Raw genomic sequence first — 19,570 nt, forward strand, 5'->3', positions numbered from 1 at the left:
TTGCACCCACTTCTGGGCATAGACTCCCATGGACGTCACGCCACTTCCCTCCCTGCTGACTCCTAGGAAACAGACTGTTCTCAGGGGGGAGCGGGGGGACCAGTGAGGACGGTTGGCGCCGCTCGCGCATGCGCAGTAGGGAACCGGGGCAATGAAGCCCCAACCCTTCACTTCCTGATTCCCTCACCGAGGGTGGCGGTGGGGGCAGCCAAGAGCCGAGTGACTGACTGATCGGCTTCGGCTGCCGACATCGAGGGCACCCTGGACAGGTAAGTGTCCATTTTTTTTTTTTTTTAAAAGTCGGCAGCTACACTATTAGTAGCTGCTGGCTTTAAAAAAAAAAAAAAATCGGGTGCACCTCCGCTTTAAGATGATCGCCACAACAGGAGTCCCCATTGGAAGATTTCTTGTTTTGGCGACGGCTCGGGTTTTTGCTGGTCTATGGTTTTTGTCCCATTGACAATGATCACCGGGGGAAAACAGAGGACAAATATCCCTGGGGTGGTTGGGGGAGGAGGGTGTTAACCCCCTTATGACACTATGTAAAGCTTATTTTTTTTCAATACAGTATAAGCGCTTTCAATTAGAAGGGCCTAGCTTTCTAGTAAATACAACTTCTTAATAAGATGGCTGTTGGGAAGTGGTGTAATGGCTTTTTTTTTTTATGTGTGTGTTCGTGTTGTTGGGACTAAATTTTGGGACTTTTTTTTTTTTTTTTTTAAAGGGTAATTACACTTTGAGACAAAGCGCACTTGTCCTCCTTGCACCTTTGTGTCCTTTTGTCCTACCCTCCCTCTCAACAGTTACATACTTTTATCTGTTTACATCCTGGCCGCGCCCATTCATTATGGACTTCTATAGGATCGTCTCCGTCCTCAGGGCACAGCCCAATAGACTTCTTCTATGGCAGCCCTCAAAATTTCCACTCGCCTGCTAGCATTTGGCGAGTGGATTTAAGCTGGGGGCGAGTGATAACAGTTCTGCATGACCAACAGTCCAATCTGTGCCTACACTTAGAGCCACGCTGCGATTGGCGGCCAAAGAGGAAAGGTGCGTGCCCAGGAAAAGTAGTCGGGTGAGCGGCACACAGGCAGAGCAGTACACAGGTGCTCTCCTTACAATTCTCGTTAAGCCATGGGACCTGATAGTATGACCTCTCTGAGCCTGGTTTCCCAACCTGACCAATGTAGCTGGAGAGCAGAGAGCAGGAAGGAACAAGTGAGCTGGCGGACTGCGATTATCACCACTCTGGGTGTCCCAGGTAGGCAGTGCAGCACAGCGCTCACCAAGAGTTGCCCTGACAAGAGAGCGGCAGTATGCTGTGCGGTGTCAGTGTGCGCTGTGTTGTGGTGTCAATGGCTATGCAGGTGTGTGAATTTCAGGGCTGCATTGTACTCCCTCCCGCTGTGCTGCAGCTCCTCTCCTCTCTGCCCGACAATGAAAGGGGGAAGTGGGGACATGCAAGTGTGGAGCCGCACACAGGGGCTCCTGATTATGAGAGTGGGTAGAATGAGAGAGAGAGGAGGATGGATGGGGGTTGCAGAGGAGACGGCAAAGAGAATGGGGGAAAAGACCTGGTTCTAGAGAGAAGGCAGAGGAGGAGGAGGGAGTTTTGTACATAAGAAGAGGGAGAGCAATATTTGCAGAAGTAAAAAAAGTCCATGTCCCTCTGGTTTGCCCCAGTGCCATGTCCCTCTGGTTTGCCCCAGTGCCCTGTCCCATTTTGTTAAAGTTGTTGTTGGTAATATTTAATTGTGTAACTTGATTCGGCATAAAACATTTAACAGTGTCATTCCAAGAGATAATCTACAAGGGCGTGTTTAGGGGCGAAATTAGGGGCGGGGCGGTGTATGGGTTAGGTGAGGCAACTGGTGGCGAGTAACACGTGAGGCCTGGCTGAAATTTTGAGCCCTGTTCTATGGGATCCTTTTCATCCTCAGGACACAGCCCAATAGACTTCTTCTATGGGAGGGTCTCTGTCCTCGGGACACAGCCCTATAGACTTCTTCTATGGGAGGGTCTCTGTCCTCAGGACACAGCCCTATAGACTTCTTCTTCTATGGGAGGGTCTCTGTCCTCGGGACACAGCCCTATAGACTTCTTCTATGGGAGGGTCTCTGTCCTCGGGACACAGCCCTATAGACTTCTTCTATGGGAGGGTCTCTGTCCTCGGGACACAGCCCTATAGACTTCTATGGGAGGGTCTCTGTCCTCAGGACACAGCCCTATAGATTTTTATGGGAGGGTCTCCGTCCTCAGGACACGGCCCTATAGACTTCTTCTATGGGAGGGTCTCTGTCCTCAGGACACAGCCCGATAGACTTCGTCTATGGGAGGTTCTCTATCCTCAGGGCACAGCCCTATAGACTTCTTCTATGGGAGGGTCTCTATCCTCAGGGCACAGCCCTATAGACTTCTTCTATGGGAGGGTCTCTGTCCTCAGGACACAGCCCTATAGACTTCTTCTATGGGAGGGTCTCTGTCCTCAGGACACAGCCCTATAGACTTCTTCTATGGGAGGGTCTCTGTCCTCAGGACGCAACCCTATAGACTTCTTCTATGGGAGGGTCTCCGTCCTCAGGACGCAACCCTATAGACTTCTTCTATGGGAGGGTCTCTGTCCTCAGGACACAGCCCGATAGACTTCGTCTATGGGAGGTTCTCTATCCTCAGGACACAGCCCTATAGATTTTTATGGGAGGGTCTCCGTCCTCATGACACAGCCCTATAGACTTCTTCGGGAGGGTCTTTATCCTCAGGACACAGCCCTATAGACTTCTTCTATGGGAGGTTCTCTGTCCTCAGGACACAGCCCTATAGACTTCTTCTATGGGGAGGTTCTCTGTCCTCAGGACACAGCCCTATAGACTTCTTCGGGAGGGTCTTTATCCTCAGGACACAGCCCTATAGACTTCTTCTATGGGGAGGGTCTCTATCCTCAGGACACAGCCCTATAGATTTCTATGGGAGGGTCTCCGTCCTCAGGACGCAACCATATAGACTTCTTCTATGGGAGGGTCTCCGTCCTCAGGACACAGCCCTATAGACTTCTTCTATGGGAGGGTCTCCGTCCTCAGGACACAGCCCTATAGACTTCTTCTATGGGAGGGTCACCGTCCTCAGGACACGGCCCTATAGACTTCTTCTATGGGAGGGTCTCCGTCCTCAGGACACGGCCCTATAGACTTCTATGGGAGGGTCTCTGTCCTCAGGACACAGCCCTATAGACTTCTTCTATGGGAGGGTCTCCGTCCTCAGGACACAGCCCTATAGACTTCTTCTATGGGAGGGTCTCCGTCCTCAGGACACAGCCCTATAGACTTCTATGGGAGGGTCACCGTCATTAGGACACTGCCCTATAGACACTGCGTACAGCAGTGTTTATGGGGGTGTCCAGGGTACCTGTATGCGTAAAACATGGGTGTACTCAATAGTGTGCCCCGTATGAATGGGGCTTTAGGGTTCATTCACAGCAAATGTGCTGGGGTGCGTTTATATTTTTGTGAGCTCATTCCCAACGCATGGCGACCAAAAAATAATGGTTCACTATGAATGCAGTTTACACCAGAGTGCTGTGTTCACCCAGCGCGGGAAAAAAAAGTACGGCATACACTACTACTTTATATCTATAATTTTTTTTATTTTTTACCAATGCATTCAAAATGCACATAATTGCAAAACAAAAACACAAACCTGATGCATGTATAATGCATGCCAACATGTTAAAGAAAAAAAAAATACGCCGCGAATGTGAATGAGCTCGCCATGTGTTTTTTTGTTTTTGTCTTAAAGTGTACTTATCAATTTTCCCAATTTTTGGTCAATTTTTATTTTATTTTTTTACCCTAAAAAAACAGCCTTTTAAACACCTTGACTTGATTTAATTATTAGAGTGGTAGTAATCAATAAGTGGCTTTGTTTTTTCCGCCTCCTTTTTTTGTTTTCCTGCCCTTTGACACTGGAAGAACCAGCAATTTGATGATCTGCTTGTAAAACAAGCCGACCCCACCCCCCCCCCCCCTTCTGCCACCACGGAGCACTACCTTACATTGTGTGTCATGGCTGCTAAGGGAGGAGGGCCTTTGTCTGGAGCAGGAAAGGGGACAGACGGGGGCAGCTCAGGGGACTCCATCCACACATCAGGAGCCGAGCCAGAGGGGGCGATTCCCATTTATTATCCTTTCATGTGGTTCCTTTTTAACTCCAAATAATAATAATAATAAAATACAAACTAAATAAATACATTAAGGCTGCATTCACACCTGAGCGTCGGTCGTTTTTTTTCCGGTGTTTTGTCGCGCGTATTCATGCTTATTTGCGCACTTTGTTGTCCGACGTTTTTGTTGTCCGACGTTTTTGTTGTCCGACGTTTTTGTTGTCCGACGTTTTTGTTGTCCGACGTTTTTGTTGTCCGACGTTTTTGTTGTCCGACGTTTTTGTTGTCCGACGTTTTTTATTTTAGCCAATAGGAAAAATTATCATCTTTTCATCACTTGTTGCTATGTTGGTAGATTTTTTTTAATCTTCTGCATGGGCGACAAGTTCTATTGATTAAAGCGACGAAACGCCCGTCGCAAATGCCCGTTGTCGCGCAAGTCGCTTGAATCAAGCGTTTCCATTACTTTCTATGGGAAATGGAAACGCCCAAACCGCACGATACGCGCGACAAAAAAGGTCCGGGACTTGTTTGAGCTTCGCGCGACAGGCGTTTGGGCGTTCAGGTGTGTGACAGTCACCATAGCAAATAATGTTATTTCATCCCTCTGGCGTTTGTGAGCGTAGTGCTTCAGGCGTAAAAACGCCTAGGTCTGAATGGAGCCTTAGACTGCATTCACACCTAGGCGTTTTTACGCCTGTAGCGCTACGCCGCTGCCGCCAGAGGGCTGGAAACAGATGTCCCTCTATGGAGATGGTTCACATCTCCACGCCGAACGCCTGTCGCTTGCCGCGTGAAAAAAGGTCCCGGACCTTTTTTTCAGGCGTCTTCGAGCGTTCGGCTAGGAGATGGGAATCATCTCCATAGAGGGGGTCATCTTGGGGCACATCTAGGCGGACAATACCGGCGTTTTGTCGCCGCAAATCGCGGTACAAAACGCTGCTATTTTTACCGCGATTTGCGGCGACAAAACGCCGCGATTCCGTCCGTCTAGATGTGAATGCAGCCTTAAGAATTAACCTTCTAAAACACTGCGACTATCCAACTCTAAAATAGATTTTCTGCTCTTGGGGGAATTTTTGTATTTTTTAATATTCTATATATATATTCACTTCAGTCACATTTTTGTAAAAGAAAATTCTTCTCCCTTTTCATGTGACAACACTGAAGAAATGACACTTTGCTACAATGTAAAGTAGCGAGTGTACAGCTTGTATAACAGTGTAAATTTCCCTAAATAACTTCAACACACAGCCGTAAGGCTGCTTTCACATTAGGCAGCGGAGGTGCGGTGACGGTATAGCCGCGCTATTTTTAGCGCCGCTTTACCGTCGTATTTACCGCGATATTCGGGCTCTAGCGGCGAGGTTTTAACCCCCGCTAGCGGCCGAAAAAGGGTTAATACTGCCCGCATTGCAGGCGGTATTACCGCGGTTCCCCATTGATTTCAATGGGAAGGCGCGGTATAGGAGCGGTTATCGCCCCGCTCCTATACCGCTCCAAAGATGCGGCTAGCAGGACTTTTGGAGCGGTCCTGCTACCGCACCGCTTCAGTGTGAAAGCCTTCGGCTTTCACATTGAAGCCTGCAGGGCAAGATTTTTTTCATGCGGTATAGCGGCGCTATTTTTAGCGCTGTACCGCATGAAAAACGCCTCAATGTGAAAGGGGTCTTAATGTCTAAACCGCTGGCAACAAAACGTATTGCCCCCCCCCCCCCCCAAGTGATAATGTCTAAAGTGTCAATTTTGTGTGGCCGCCATTATTTTCCAACCCTCTTGGGCATGGAGGTCACCAAAGCTTCACAGGTTGTCACTGGAGTCCTCTTCCCCTCCCCCATGATGACATCACAGAGCTGGTGGATGTTGGAGACCTTCCCCTCCTCCACCTTCCCCCCACAGATGATCAATAGGGTTTAGGTCTGGAGACATGCTTGGCCAGTCCATCACCTTTGCCCTCGGCTTCTTTAGCAAGGCAGTGGTGGTCTTGGAGGTGTGTTTGGGGTGGTTATCATGTTGGAATACTACCCTGCGGCCCAGTCTCTGAAGGGAGGGGATCATGCTCTGCTTCAGTATGTCACAGTACATGTTGGCATTCATGGTTCCCTCAATGATCTGTAGCCCCCCCAGTGCCGGCAGCACTCATGCAGCCCCAGACCATTACCCTCCCACCACCATGCCTGACTGTAGACAAGACACACTCGTCTTTGTCCTCACCTGGTCCCTCCCCCCACACACGCCTGACACCATCTGACACCAAATACCTTTATCTTGGTCTCATCAGACCACAGGACACGGTTCCAGTAATCCATGTCCACAGTCTGCTTGTCTTCAGCAAACTGTTTGCGGCTCTTTCTTGTGCATCATCTTTAGAAGAGGCTTCCTTCTGGGACGACAGCCATGCAGACCAATTTGATGCAGTGTGCGGTGTATGGTCTGAGCGCTGTCGCAAGCAATGTTTACGTTTTGACAGCAGCAATAAAGTGATCAAAGCCTTCCAGCAATGCAATATCACTGAAGACGGCGTCCATCTTCACCCGGTCTTCCTTCCATGTTCGGACTCCGGCTCTGTAACTGGCCCCGGAGCCGCGATGACGTCACTCCCTCGCATCGGGTAGCCGCTGGTCACGGCACTGGTAGCTGCTCCTTCAGAGCACATGCGTGTTGTATACAGTAAATATCTCTTAAACGGCGAACGTTTAGGAGATATTTACGCTACCTATAAGTAAGTCTATCTATGTTGGATGTAAAGATTGAAGTTTATTTCCTCTTTAACCACTTCAGCCCCGGAAGATTTGGCTGCTCAACGACAAGGCCATTTGTTTGCTATATGGCACTGCGTCGCTTTAACTGGCGTCGTGCGTCGATGTACCCAAATAAAATTGAAGTCGCCCCCCCCCCCCCCCCCACACACACACATATAGAGATTTCCTTTGGTGGTCTTTGGTCACCTCCTGCGGTTTTTATTTTTTGCGCTATAAACAAAAACAGAGCGACAATTTTGAAAAAACACACTTACTTTTTGCTGTAATATCCCATTTTTATATAAAAAAAATATTTTTGGTAAAACAAAATCGCAATAAGCATATATTGATTTGCACAAAAGTTATAGGCCCGGATTCACAAAGCACTTGCGCCGACGTATCTCAAGATACGCCGACGTAAGTACAAATGTGCGCCGTCGTATCCATGCGCCGACCCACATACTAAGATACGCCTAAAAATAGGCTTCCTACGACCAACGTAACTTTCTGTATTGTGGGCGCATATTTACGCTGGGCGCATTTGCGGCTCCCATTGATTTTCAATGGAAATGAGGGAGATGCGCCGATTCACGAACGTACTTGCGCCCGGCGCATAATATACTCGGTTTGCGTAAGTCGTACGTCCGGCGTAAAGCTATTCCCCCATATATGAGGCGCAACCCATGCTAAGGTATGGACCAGGGAACACAAGCCGTCGTATTTTAAGTCGTTTACGTTGGACGTGAATAGGGCTGGGCGTAGGTTACGTTCACGCCGTAGGCAGTGATCCGTCGTATCATAGGGAGTAGTTCTGACGTGATTCTGAGCATGCGCACTGGGATGCGTCCACGGGACGGCGCATTCGTCATTCGTATCTTTATGGCGCTCGGCCCATCATTTTCATGGGGTCACGCCTCATTTGCATGGCTCACACCCACTTCCACTTACGACGACTTGCGCCTAAGAAACCCAGCGCAGATTTGGTGGCAAGTGCTTTGTGAATTCGGTGCTTGCCGCTCTGCGTCGGCGTATCGTAAAGAAGATGCGCTACGGCGGCATAAATATGCGCCGATGTATGTGAATCCGGGCCAGTGTGTTTACAAAATAGGGGGTAGTTTTTATGGCCTTTTTATTTTTTTACTAGTAATGGCGACGATCTGCGCGTTTTTTTATTATTATTATTTTTATTATTATTATTATTATATTTTATTATTATATTTTTTTTATCTATTATTAGTGTGTGTGTGTGTGTGTGTGTGTGTGTGTTTGTTGTTTTTTTTTTCTGTTGAGGACAGGTCGGACACTTGACTTATTTTTGGGACCATTGTCATATACAGAGCGATCAGTGCTGTAAATATGCACTGATTACAATGTAAATGTCACTGGCAGGGAAGGGGTTTTACACTGGGGGGGGGCCATCAAGGTGTTAACTGTGTTCCCTATGTGTGTTCTAACTGTTGTGGGCATGGGACTAAGGCCCCTTTCAGACAGACGTCAGTTTTGCCGCAATTAAAAGCATATACATTTTCAGTGAAATTCAAGGCTCTGGACACTGCGATTTAGCTGCACTTGTACATTGCGATTACGTGCGGTTACATGCGGCCGCGTTTAGCTGTGGTAGTAATTTCCATAGTAACCCTTTTTTTTTTATTTTATTTTTTTGATTATGTTGTGCTTCCTGTTTTTTTTTTTTTCTCGCGCTGCTATTCGCAGTTGACACAAGACTGCAATTACCTGCGGTTAAGTGCATATATCTGCGCTAAATCGCACCTGGACACATTTTAATTCAATTTTTTCTATTCGCACCAACCCGCATGCAACGAAATCGCAGCTAAACGTTGTGTGTGAATGGGGCCATAGGAAAGTATTGTGTGCTTTTCGCTGCGATAGAAAACTAGAAAATCCGCAGCTAAAAGCCCCATTCTATCCATCCGTGTGAAAGGGGCCTAACTAGGAGAGATGACCGATCGTTGTTCCTACTTTGTAGAAATACACAATCCGTCTTCTCTCCTGACAGCACAAGGATTTGTGTGTTTACACACACAAGCCCCTGCGCTGCTCCTCGTGCACGCGATCACGTGTGGCCCTGCAGCGATCGCTGGCCACACACACACCGGTTTCCCCGCCTTGTAGCGGGCGCGCTGGTGCCTCCGGGGGCGCTCGCCCTCTGGTGGCTCTCCTGGGCAAAGCCGTATATGTATTGGAGAGCCGATGTGCGGGAGCCAGTTAAAGCATCGCCTATGGATAGAAAAGATGTACGATGTTTGTCACCGTTGCGTGGGTGTGCGCAGTTTTTAAAGTGAGACGTGCTTTGGTATCTATTTACTCGCCGTAACATCTATTTTTTTTGTTTGTTTTTTTATATATTTTCCAAAATATACATTTGGGTTATGCATTTCCCCCAACAGCCGTTTTATTCTCTAGGGCCTCTACTAAAAAAAGTGTGTGTGTGTGTGTGTGTGTGTGTGTGTGTGTGTGTGTGATGTTTGGGGTTTTTTTATGTAATTTTCTACCAAAAAATGCTGATTGTTACATGTAAGGCTGCATTCACACCTCGGCGTACAAAATTGCAGCGTTTTGTCCCGCGAATTGCGGCGACAAATAGCGGCGTTTTGTACTGCGATTTGCGGCGACAAAACGCCGCGATTGTTAATGCAGCCTTTACCCCCTCTATGGAGATGATTCACATCTCCTTTGCCGAACGCCGCCTGAAAAAAAGGTCCGGGACTTTTTTGCAGGCGTTCGGCGTGGAGATGTGAACCATCTCCATAGAGGGCAATGTTAAATCATCCCTCTGGCGTTTCGGGGCTGCAGCGGCGTCGCACTACAGGCGTATATACGCCTAGGTGTGAACGGGGGCTAAAAGGGCTGAAGTGGAAGATGAAGTCATCATTACTCACATGGAGGAACCATTCATGGGAAAAGCTGATCTATGACCCCCCCCCCCCTCTATATGTATCCTGGGGAGGGGGGGGGGGGCATATGTGATTCTCCTGGAAATAAAAATGGTTTAATATTTTATCCAAATCATATATAGATTTTTTTTTTTTTTAATTAACCAGGAAACTTGTAATTAACAAAGAATGCAAAAAATAAAGAAACTCCTGAGCGTAATGATTGAGTGCAGTCACGCCTAATTGCGATGCAGAAAGAAAGGATGACTGTCCATTATCTGTCTCCTTGTCTCTCACGTAAGCAATGAAACTTGAAGACCTGCCTTTTTTTTTTTTCTTTGCGGTGAAGGCTGAGTGGAGGCCTAACGAGCGCCCTCATGTCCCCGGCGTGATGTGGAAGAGACATTGCGCAATTTCTCAGTTGCTGAGAGGGCCCAATTTTTTTTTCTCACAACAAATTTTGTCGTTTTTTTTATGTGAAAAGCGAATTAAATAAATACAATTTTCAGTTTGGTGCTCGGATACAGATGAGTTCCGCTTTAATGAACTTCCCTTTTTTTTTTTTTTTTTGTTCTGTATTAAAAGATAAATTCACCTTTTCAGAAAAATGATACTAAGGGTGCATTCACACCACAATTTTATCATCGTACTTGTTGTTCTCACGATTCTTAGGTTTGAAATCGTACAAATCTGTATGGCAAAACGTATCCATTCACTTCCATTCATTAATGTAGGTCCCCAAGTGCATTCGATTTGATCCGCATCAGATTTGATACGATTTAAAATCGCATCAAAAATCGTGTTTGACCACGATTTTTGGTCCGGATTTGAAATCGTATTAAAATCGTGTTTTTTTTTTTTTTTTTTTTTTTTTTTTTTTAATATTGTGGTTTTTTTTTTTAATATTGTGGTCAATCTAAATCGTAATAAATCGGATGACTGTGCGTTTTTATCCGATAAATCGTACCCGATTTTTTTTTTTAATTACGCATGCGCACTAGACACTGGAACGAGCTAGAAACTTCAAGAATCTTCTTTTTCCCAGAAAGCCAGACATTCTTTAAAATCAGGATCCGATTTTTTTTAGTGAAAATTTTTGACATACGATTTTGTCATATACGATTCCGTCCGATTATCGGATGTAAAAATCGTGATGTGAACCTAGCCTAACAATGTACACCCTACTGTGTTTCTATCTCTACTGGGATGGACTGGGTAATGTGTTAGTCTATACTGGTATGGACTGGGTAATGTGTTAGGATCTATACTGGGATGGACTGGGTAATGTGTTAGGATCTATACTGGGATGGACTGGGTAATGTGTTAGGATCTATACTGGGATGGACTGGGTAATGTGTTAGGATCTATACTGGGATGGACTGGGTAATGTGTTAGGATCTATACTGGGATGGACTGGGTAATGTGTTACTGTCTATACTGGTATGGACTGGGTAATATTTTGGGATCTAGACTGGCATGGGCTGGGTTATATTTTAGGATCTAGACTGGTATGGGCTGGGTTATATTTTAGGATCTAGACTGGTATGGGCTGGGTTATATTTTAGGATCTAGACTGGTATGGGCTGGGTTATATTTTAGGATCTAGACTGGTATGGACTGGGTAATGTGGTAGGATCTATACTGGGATGGACTGGGTAATGTGGTAGGATCTATACTGGGATGGACTGGGTAATGTGGTAGGATCTATACTTGGGTGGACTGGGTAATGTGGTAGGATCTATACTGGGGTGGACTGGGTAATGTGGTAGGATCTATAACTGGGATGGACTGGGTAATGTGTTAGGATCTATACTGGGATGGACTGGGTAATGTGTTAGGATCTATACTGGTATGGACTGGGTAATGTGTTAGGATCTATACTGGGATGGACTGGGTAATGTGTTAGGATCTATACTGGTATGGACTGGGTAATGTGTTAGGATCTATACTGGGATGGACTGGGTAATATTTTGGCATCTAGACTGGTATGGACTGGGTAATGTGTTGGGGTCTATACTGGGATGAACTGGGTAATGTGTTGGGGTCTATACTGGGATGGACTGGGTAATATTTTGGCATCTAGACTGGTATGGGCTGGGTTATATTTTAGGATCTAGACTGGTGTGCACTGGGTAATGTGGTAGGATCTATACATTGGATGGACTGGGTAATGTGGTAGGATCTATAACTGGGATGGACTGGGTAATGTGGTAGGATCTATACTTGGGTGGACTGGGTAATGTGGTAGGATCTATAACTGGGATGGACTGGGTAATGTATTAGGATCTATACTGGGATGGACTGGGTAATGTGGTAGGATCTATACTGGTATGGACTGGGTAATGTGTTAGGATCTATACTGGGATGGACTGGGTAATCTGTTGGGATCTATAACTGGGATGGACTGGGTAATGTGGTAGGATCTATACTGGTATGGACTGGGTAATGTGTTACTGTCTATACTGGTATGGACTGGGTAATGTGGTAGGATCTATACTGGTATGGACTGGGTAATGTGTTAGGATCTATACTGGGATGGACTGGGTAATGTGTTAGGATCTATAACTGGGATGGACTGGGTAATGTGGTAGGATCTATACTGGTATGGACTGGGTAATGTGTTACTGTCTATACTGGTATGGACTGGGTAATGTGTTACTGTCTATACTGGGATGGACTGGGTAATGTGGTAGGATCTATACTGGGATGGACTGGGTAATGTGGTAGGATCTATACTGGTATGGACTGGGTAATGTGGTAGGATCTATACTGGTATGGACTGGGTAATGTGGTAGGATCTATAACTGGGATGGACTGGGTAATGTGGTAGGATCTATAACTGGGATGGACTGGGTAATGTGGTAGGATCTATGGACTGGGTAATGTGTTAGGAAGGAAAGGATAGCACATAATTTGATGGAAATTATTACCCTACAGTAGGGCCCAAACAACTAATCGATTATGAAATAATCGATTTACAATTTTCATCGATTAATCGGCCAGTGACCTATTGGGGTTAAAAAAACAAAAATTAGCCTTTTTATAGGACAAAAAAGCAAATCGCTACTATAAATATTACTTTCACTGTCGCACAGTAAAAAAAAATGAACCCCTTACAGTAGTGATTATTGGCTCTTTTTGTACCAATTTTAGTTTTTTTTTTTAACCCATTATGTTACTAAACATCTCAGGCCGGGGGTCATTCAATGGTATCAATTTCTTCATCCTCCAGGAACTGGCTGCATGCTCTCGCCACATGAGGCCGGGCATTGTCGTGCACCAGGAGGAACCCAGGACCCACCAGCGTAGGGTCTGACATTGGGTCCAAGGATTTTATCCCGATACCTAATAGCAGTCAGGATGCCATTGTGTAGCCTATAGAGGTCTGTGTGTCCCTCCATGGATATACCTCCCCAGGCCATCACTGACCCCCCACCAAACCGCTCATGCTGAACGATGTTACAGGCGGCATAAAGTTCTCCGCCGGCTTCTCCAGACCCTTTCACGTCTGTCACATATGCTTCGGGTGCTCTCATCTGTGAAAAGCATGGGGCACCAGTGGTGGACCTGACAATTCTAGTGTTCAATGGTAAATGCCAATCAAGCTCCACAGTGTCCGGCACAGAGCACACTAGAGGACGTCGGGCCCTCAGGCCACCCCCATGAAGTCTGTTTCTGATTGGTCAGAGACCTTCACACCAGTGGCCTGCTTGAGGTCATTTTGTAGTGCTCTGGCAGTGCTCATCCTGTTCCTCCTTGCACAAAGGAGCAGATATCGGTCCTGCTGATGGGTTGAGGACCTTCTGCGGCTCTGTCCAGCTCTCCTAGAGTAACTGCCTGTCTCCTGGAATCTCCTCCATGCTCCTGAGACTGTGCCGGGAGACAGGGCAAACCTTCTGCCAATGACACGTATTGATGTGCCATCCTGGAGGAGATGGACTGCCTGTGCCACCTCTATAGGGTCCAAGTATCGCCTTGTGCTACCAGTAGTGACACTGACCTCTGTAGGGTCCAGGTATGGCCTCATTCTACCAGTAGTGACACTGACCTCTATAGGGTCCAGGTATGGCCTCATGCTACCCTAGCCAAAAAAAAAAAAAATGGTCAGAAAAGAGGAGTAAGGAAAAGTTTGCAGCCTCCACCTGAAAGACGCTTCCTGTTTTGGAGGTCATCTCATTGTTGCCCATCTAGTGCACCTGTTATTAATTTCATTGACACCAACGCAGCTGAAACTGATTAACAACCCCCTCTGTATACACCCCTCCCCTACTTAATTGACCAGATCAATATTCCAGGAGTTTATTTGACTTGGTGCTATACTCTGATCAGTGTCGTCCCCCCCCCCCCTTTTTTTTTAAGTGTATTTTTATATATGATTGTGATATTAATAAGTTGGATATACAATTTTTTAAATGGATATGAATTTGTTGGCCACTACAGGCACCTTTAACCACTTCAGCCCCGGATCATTTTGTAGCTAAAGGACCGACCACTTTTTGCGATTCGGCACTGCGTCGCTTTAACTGACAATTGGGCGGTCGTGCGACGTGGCTCCCAAAACAAAATTGGCGTGTTTTTTTTTTTTCACAAATGGAGATTTCTTTTGGTGGTATTTGATCACCTCTGCGTTTTTTTTTTTTGTGCTATAAACAAAAATAGAGTGACAATTTTTGAAAACAAATCAATATTTTATTTACTTTGTGCTATAATAAATATCCCCCAAAAATCTATAAGTGTGTGTGTGTGTGTGTGTGTGTGTGTGTGTGTGTGTATATATAAAAAAAATTCTCCCCTCAGCTTAGGCCAATACGTAAGTGACTGCGACATTACGGCGGACACTTTTGACACTATTTTGGGACCATTGTCATTTTTACAGCAATCAGTGCTATAAAAATGCACTACTGTGAAAATGGCAGTGAAGGGATTAACCTGTAGGGGGTGCTGCAGGGGTTAAGTGTTTCCTAGGAAGTGATTCTTACTGTAGGGGGTGTGGCTTGGCGTGTGACACTGATCGTCATTCCCTATGACAGGGAACAGACGATCAGTGACACTCTCACTTGTTTACACTTACCCCCCCGTTTTTTTTTCAGCTCCGACCGTGACCCGATCGCGGGACACCGGCGGAGCTCAGGACCGGGTCGTGCGTGACCGGGATCTTAAAGGGGACATACCTGTATGCCCTTGTGCCCAGCCGTGCCATTCTGCCGACGTACATCGGCGTGCGGCGGTCCTTAAGTGGTTAAATTCGATGTGCATTATGTGTTCAATACCGGTCATTGGTGCTTCCGTCCGGTCTGCGCTTTTTTTTTTTTTGGGGGGGGGGGGGGGGGGGGGGGGGTTTAAGTTAAAAAAACGAAACGTACCTCCCTGTTGAAATGCATTGAAAACGCACCCATGTTGCGTTTTTGAGTCATGTGACCTAGAAAAACACTGTAAGTGTGGTAAAACTGCGTCAAAATCGCGTGCGTTTTCCCTGCCCCCCCTGATTTGAGTAGGAAGGCGTTGTCAGAAAGAAACTACGGTGGCAGCTTCACTCCCCAGTGGGAGTTTCCTGTTAATTAAAGAGCAACTGTCAGCCCTGTGCCGCTGTTGGCTTCTCCTCCTCCCCCGTGCCGCTGTTGGCTCTCTCCTCCTCCCCCGTGCCGCTGTTGGCTCTCTCCTCCTCCCCCGTGCCGCTGTTGGCTCTCTCCTCCTCCCCCGTGCCGCTGTTGGCTCTCTCCTCCTCCCCCGTGCCGCTGTTGGCTCTCTCCTCCTCCCCCGTGCCGCTGTTGGCTCTCTCCTCCTCCCCCGTGCCGCTGTTGGCTCTCTCCTCCTCCCCCGTGCCGCTGTTGGCTCTCTCCTCCTCCCCCGTGCCGCTGTTGGCTCGCTCCTCCTCCCCCGTGCCGCTGTTGGCTCGCTCCTCCTCCCCCGTGCCGCTGTTGGCTCGCTCCTCCTCCCCCGTGCCGCTGTTGGCTCGCTCCTCCTCCCCCGTGCCGCTGTTGGCTCGCTCCTCCTCCCCCGTGCCGCTGTTGGCTCGCTCCTCCTCCCCCGTGCCGCTGTTGGCTCGCTCCTCCTCCCCCGTGCCGCTGTTGGCTCGCTCCTCCTCCCCCGTGCCGCTGTTGGCTCGCTCCTCCTCCCCCGTGCCGCTGTTGGCTCGCTCCTCCTCCCCGTGCCGCTGTTGGCTCGCTCCTATTCCCCCTTGCCGCTGTTGGCTCGCTCCTCCTCCCCCGTGCCGCTGTTGGCTCTCCCTCCCCTGACATTTAATGGGACGGCTGGTGATGCGGCAGTGACACAAGGTGAAGGATATGACGGCAGAAGGTGAGGATGCCCGCTAACAGGTGCTGCCATGATGGATCTGAAATGACAGGTGCTCTTTAAATGTAAGGACGCAAAAGGAAGGTTTCCTATTTAGAATACTGTACGTCCCGCCTGTGTGTGTGTGATGTTGCAATCATTTGCTGGCTGGAAATGTTGCACTAAACAGCATCTTGTGCCTGAAAACATCCGTGTGCATGAAGCCTAAAGCCCCTTTCACACTGGTACGACTTGTCCTGTGACTTGGGACTGCAAAGTCGCATGATTCGTCCGTCCCCCCCCCCCCCCCCCCCTCATGATTTATTTTCCAATGACAACCATTCATATTGCTACGACTTCAAGTTGTGCCGACTTCTTCATAGTACTTTGGGCTGACTTTGGGGAGTTACACAGGCATTCCCTGAAATCGCAGCCGCGAAAAGCGTACGACTTTGAAGTCGTGGTAGTGTGAAAGGGGCTTAAAGCTCCTCCTCTGCAGTGGCTGCCATTGACCGCTTACATACCTCTCTATCCTCAGAGCTCCGCCCACCCAACTTATCTTGTCTTTTGGAGTTGCGTCCCCCCCCCCCCCTCTATGATGTCATCACAAGACCTCCTCCTGATCTTCACTTTTGTACCCTGCGAGTCATTGACCGTCGGTGAACAATGTAGTACATTAGGTAGCAAAGTCTGGATCAGTATAAAACCCTCCCAACCCATAACAACATATAATAGGCGGAGGTGTGCGGCGCGGATGTCCCGAAACGACTGCTGTGAGCGAGACGGAGCCGCGGTTTCTATGGAAATGGGAACATCTCATAGTCGCCATTTATTGTGTAAAAAGTGAATTGAAGCATGAAATGATTGGCTGCAAATGGATGAGCAGAATTTATAACTCTCTGAAAATAGAAGAAAAAGATATAGAAATAAAATATTGTATCATAAGAATTGTTTGTTTTTTTTTTCACTTTTTTTTTTCCTTTCTTTATCATCTTGCAGGACTGGCAGCCGCCGTTTGCAGTTGAAGTGGATAACTTTCGTTTCACCCCTCGCATACAGAGACTCAATGAGTTGGAGGTGAGCATCTAAAACTGAGGGGGGGGGGTCATTGTTTGGTGCTGGTTGTCCCCCCTCCCCCCTCCCCTGCGGTGTCAGAACGGTCATTACAAGAAACCTGCTGTGCTGTACGCCGCATCCATGGGTTTTGTCTTGTAGGGGAGTTCCAGCCTTTTTAGGTTGATTAAAAGTCAGCATCTACAAATAACTAAAAAATGTAAAATAAGAAAAATAAAATTTAAATGCGCCCCGTCCCGCCGAGCTCACGTGCAAAAGCAAACGCATACGTGAGCCGTGCCCACATATGAAAACGGTGTTCAAACCACACATGTGAGGTATTGTCGCGATCGTTGGAGCGAGAGCAATAATTCTATCCTTAGACCTCCTCTGTAAGGCCCATTTCACACTGGGGCGGGAGGCGCAGTGGCGGTATAGTGCCAGCGGCACTATACCGTCGGATTTGCCGCGGGATTCGGCCGCTAGCGGTGCGGTATTAACCCCCGCTAGCGGCCGATAAAGGGTTAATACCCCCTGCAATGCGCCTCTGCGCATTGCGGGCGGTATTACAGCGGTTTCCCATTGTTTTTAAATGGGAAGGAGCGGTATACACGCCGCTTCTCTCACCGCTCCAAAGATGCTGCTGACAGGAGATTTTCTTTTTCTCTCCCGCCAGCACATCGCCTCAGTGTGAAAGCCCTCGGGCTTTCACATTGAGTATGCAGTGCAGGAGTTTTTCAGGTGGTATTTAGGCGCTGTACCGCCTGGAAAAACTCCTCAGTGTGAAAGGGGTCTTACTCAAAACGTGCAACCTGTAGAATTTGTTTTTTTTTGGGTAAAAATTTGTCGCCCAATTTTTGAGGCTAACTTTACTGTTGTCTTTATTTTTTCCCCAAAAAAGTGCGCTTGGGATGACTGCTGCACAAATACGGTGTGACAAAGTTTTGCAACAACCACCATTTTATTCTCTAGGGTGTAAAAAAAAAATATATATATAATTAGTTTGGGGATTCTGGCAGCATTATAGGGAGACGTTTCCCATACTAGCTGCCACGGTTTAAAAAGCAGCGTGGTTGTCTGGGGCTCCGCCTATGCGGCTGCGTCATTTAGTCGCACCACTCTGTGCGTCTGAATGCACTATAAGCCCCGACAATCTTAGCAGCTGCTGTCCGGCTTGTAGTTCTAAATTGACTACCATGGCGCTGTGGTAGTTCATGGGTCTTCCTGTCAGGAGTATCGGCTTACCTGTGCGGCATGTAAGATCCGATCGTGGGTGCAATGCTTTCCAGGATCCTGCAACAAATATAATGCAGCTTTTTTATTTTTTTGGAGGGTGGGCGGTCAGTGCATTTATTTTTAAATGGTGAATTTTTTTTTTTTTTATATAGGGTGTAAATAAAAATCTTGAGCCTTTTACAACCACTTTAAAGTAAACCTTCATTGTCCTCCCAGTGCTTACCACAGGCAGTGTTGCCTCCCCCACTGTCTGTATAGAAAGAGGAGGAATAGTAACGTCTCCGTCTACACCACAGCTTGGCCCTGTGCCTGGACTGTATTGTTATCGGGGCGACAACCTCCGCTGTCCTCTCTGGTGTATATGTGACAGATTATTTGGGTCTGTGGCTCATAGCAGTGGAGGAAAAATAAATAAATAAAAAGTAAGCCTTCACCATGCATTTAAGCATAAGTGCCCCTTATTATGTTTATTAAATTTTTTTACCTGCAAAAGCAAATGTGCATTTATTTTTGCAGAGCATTGCACCCACAATCAGCAGATCACGGGTGCAATGTCCAGCTCCTGCAGACTCTCAGTATAGCGGTCTGCCCGCACCTTGTACGGGAGGACAGTTACCTGAGACCAGGAAGATCAATGGACTACTACAGCGCTCACCAGCGCCCTCGCAGCTCACTGAAAACTACAAGCCGTCCGCCACAATGGATGATGGTACTTGTAGTCATTCATTCATAGGAAACTGTGAATGAATGATGTGGCTGTGCGGGGCTCTGTCTTTTTTCAAATAGTGACAGCGGGTGTGGGGAGAAGATTCCCAGTCTGCTGTCACAGGGTGGGGGTTAAAGGGGTTGTAAACCTTTGTGTTTTTCACCTTTTAAAGGGGTTGTAAAGCAGGGGTCGACAATATCCGGGCGCCAGGTCGCAATTGCGACAAATTGTGACCTGGCCCACCGCCGGTAATTGTGGCAGCGACCTACAAGGCCGTGAAGCCGCGGCCTCAATTACCGGCTGCTGCGTGCCCGCCGCGATCGCACGGTGGGGGCGCACGGAGGCGCAGGATCCTGTCTCTGTGTGCCCCCACCTCCCCGCCACCTGATCGCGGCGGGCCCGTGACGGCCGGTAATTGAGGCCGTGGCTTTGCGGCCTTGTGAAGTCCAAGGGAGGGGGCGAGCACGACACTCCACACCAGGGAGAAAGCCTCGCATTACTGTGTGGAGTT

The 19,570-nt window shown here is 47.6% G+C and overlaps 1 protein-coding gene and 1 non-coding gene across 8 annotated transcripts in view; both read left to right on the forward strand.

Moving 5' to 3' along the window:
* KDM5C (lysine demethylase 5C) overlaps nucleotides 1-19,570 on the forward strand; it is an 82,958-nt gene that overhangs the window by 11,856 nt on the left and 51,532 nt on the right. For all 7 annotated transcript variants that reach the window (XM_040322692.1, XM_040322696.1, XM_040322691.1 and 4 more), the window contains exon 3: nucleotides 17,064-17,141. In XM_040322692.1, coding sequence (XP_040178626.1) covers nucleotides 17,064-17,141 — 78 coding nt within the window. The remainder of the gene's footprint in view (nucleotides 1-17,063; nucleotides 17,142-19,570) is intronic.
* Nucleotides 18,560-18,692, forward strand: LOC120914823. Its single transcript, XR_005743829.1, has one exon. It is a non-coding gene; the product is annotated as a small nucleolar RNA SNORA51 (small nucleolar RNA).

Source organism: Rana temporaria, chromosome 9 (assembly GCF_905171775.1).
Source record: "Rana temporaria chromosome 9, aRanTem1.1, whole genome shotgun sequence".
NCBI classification, from domain to species: Eukaryota; Metazoa; Chordata; class Amphibia; order Anura; family Ranidae; genus Rana; species Rana temporaria.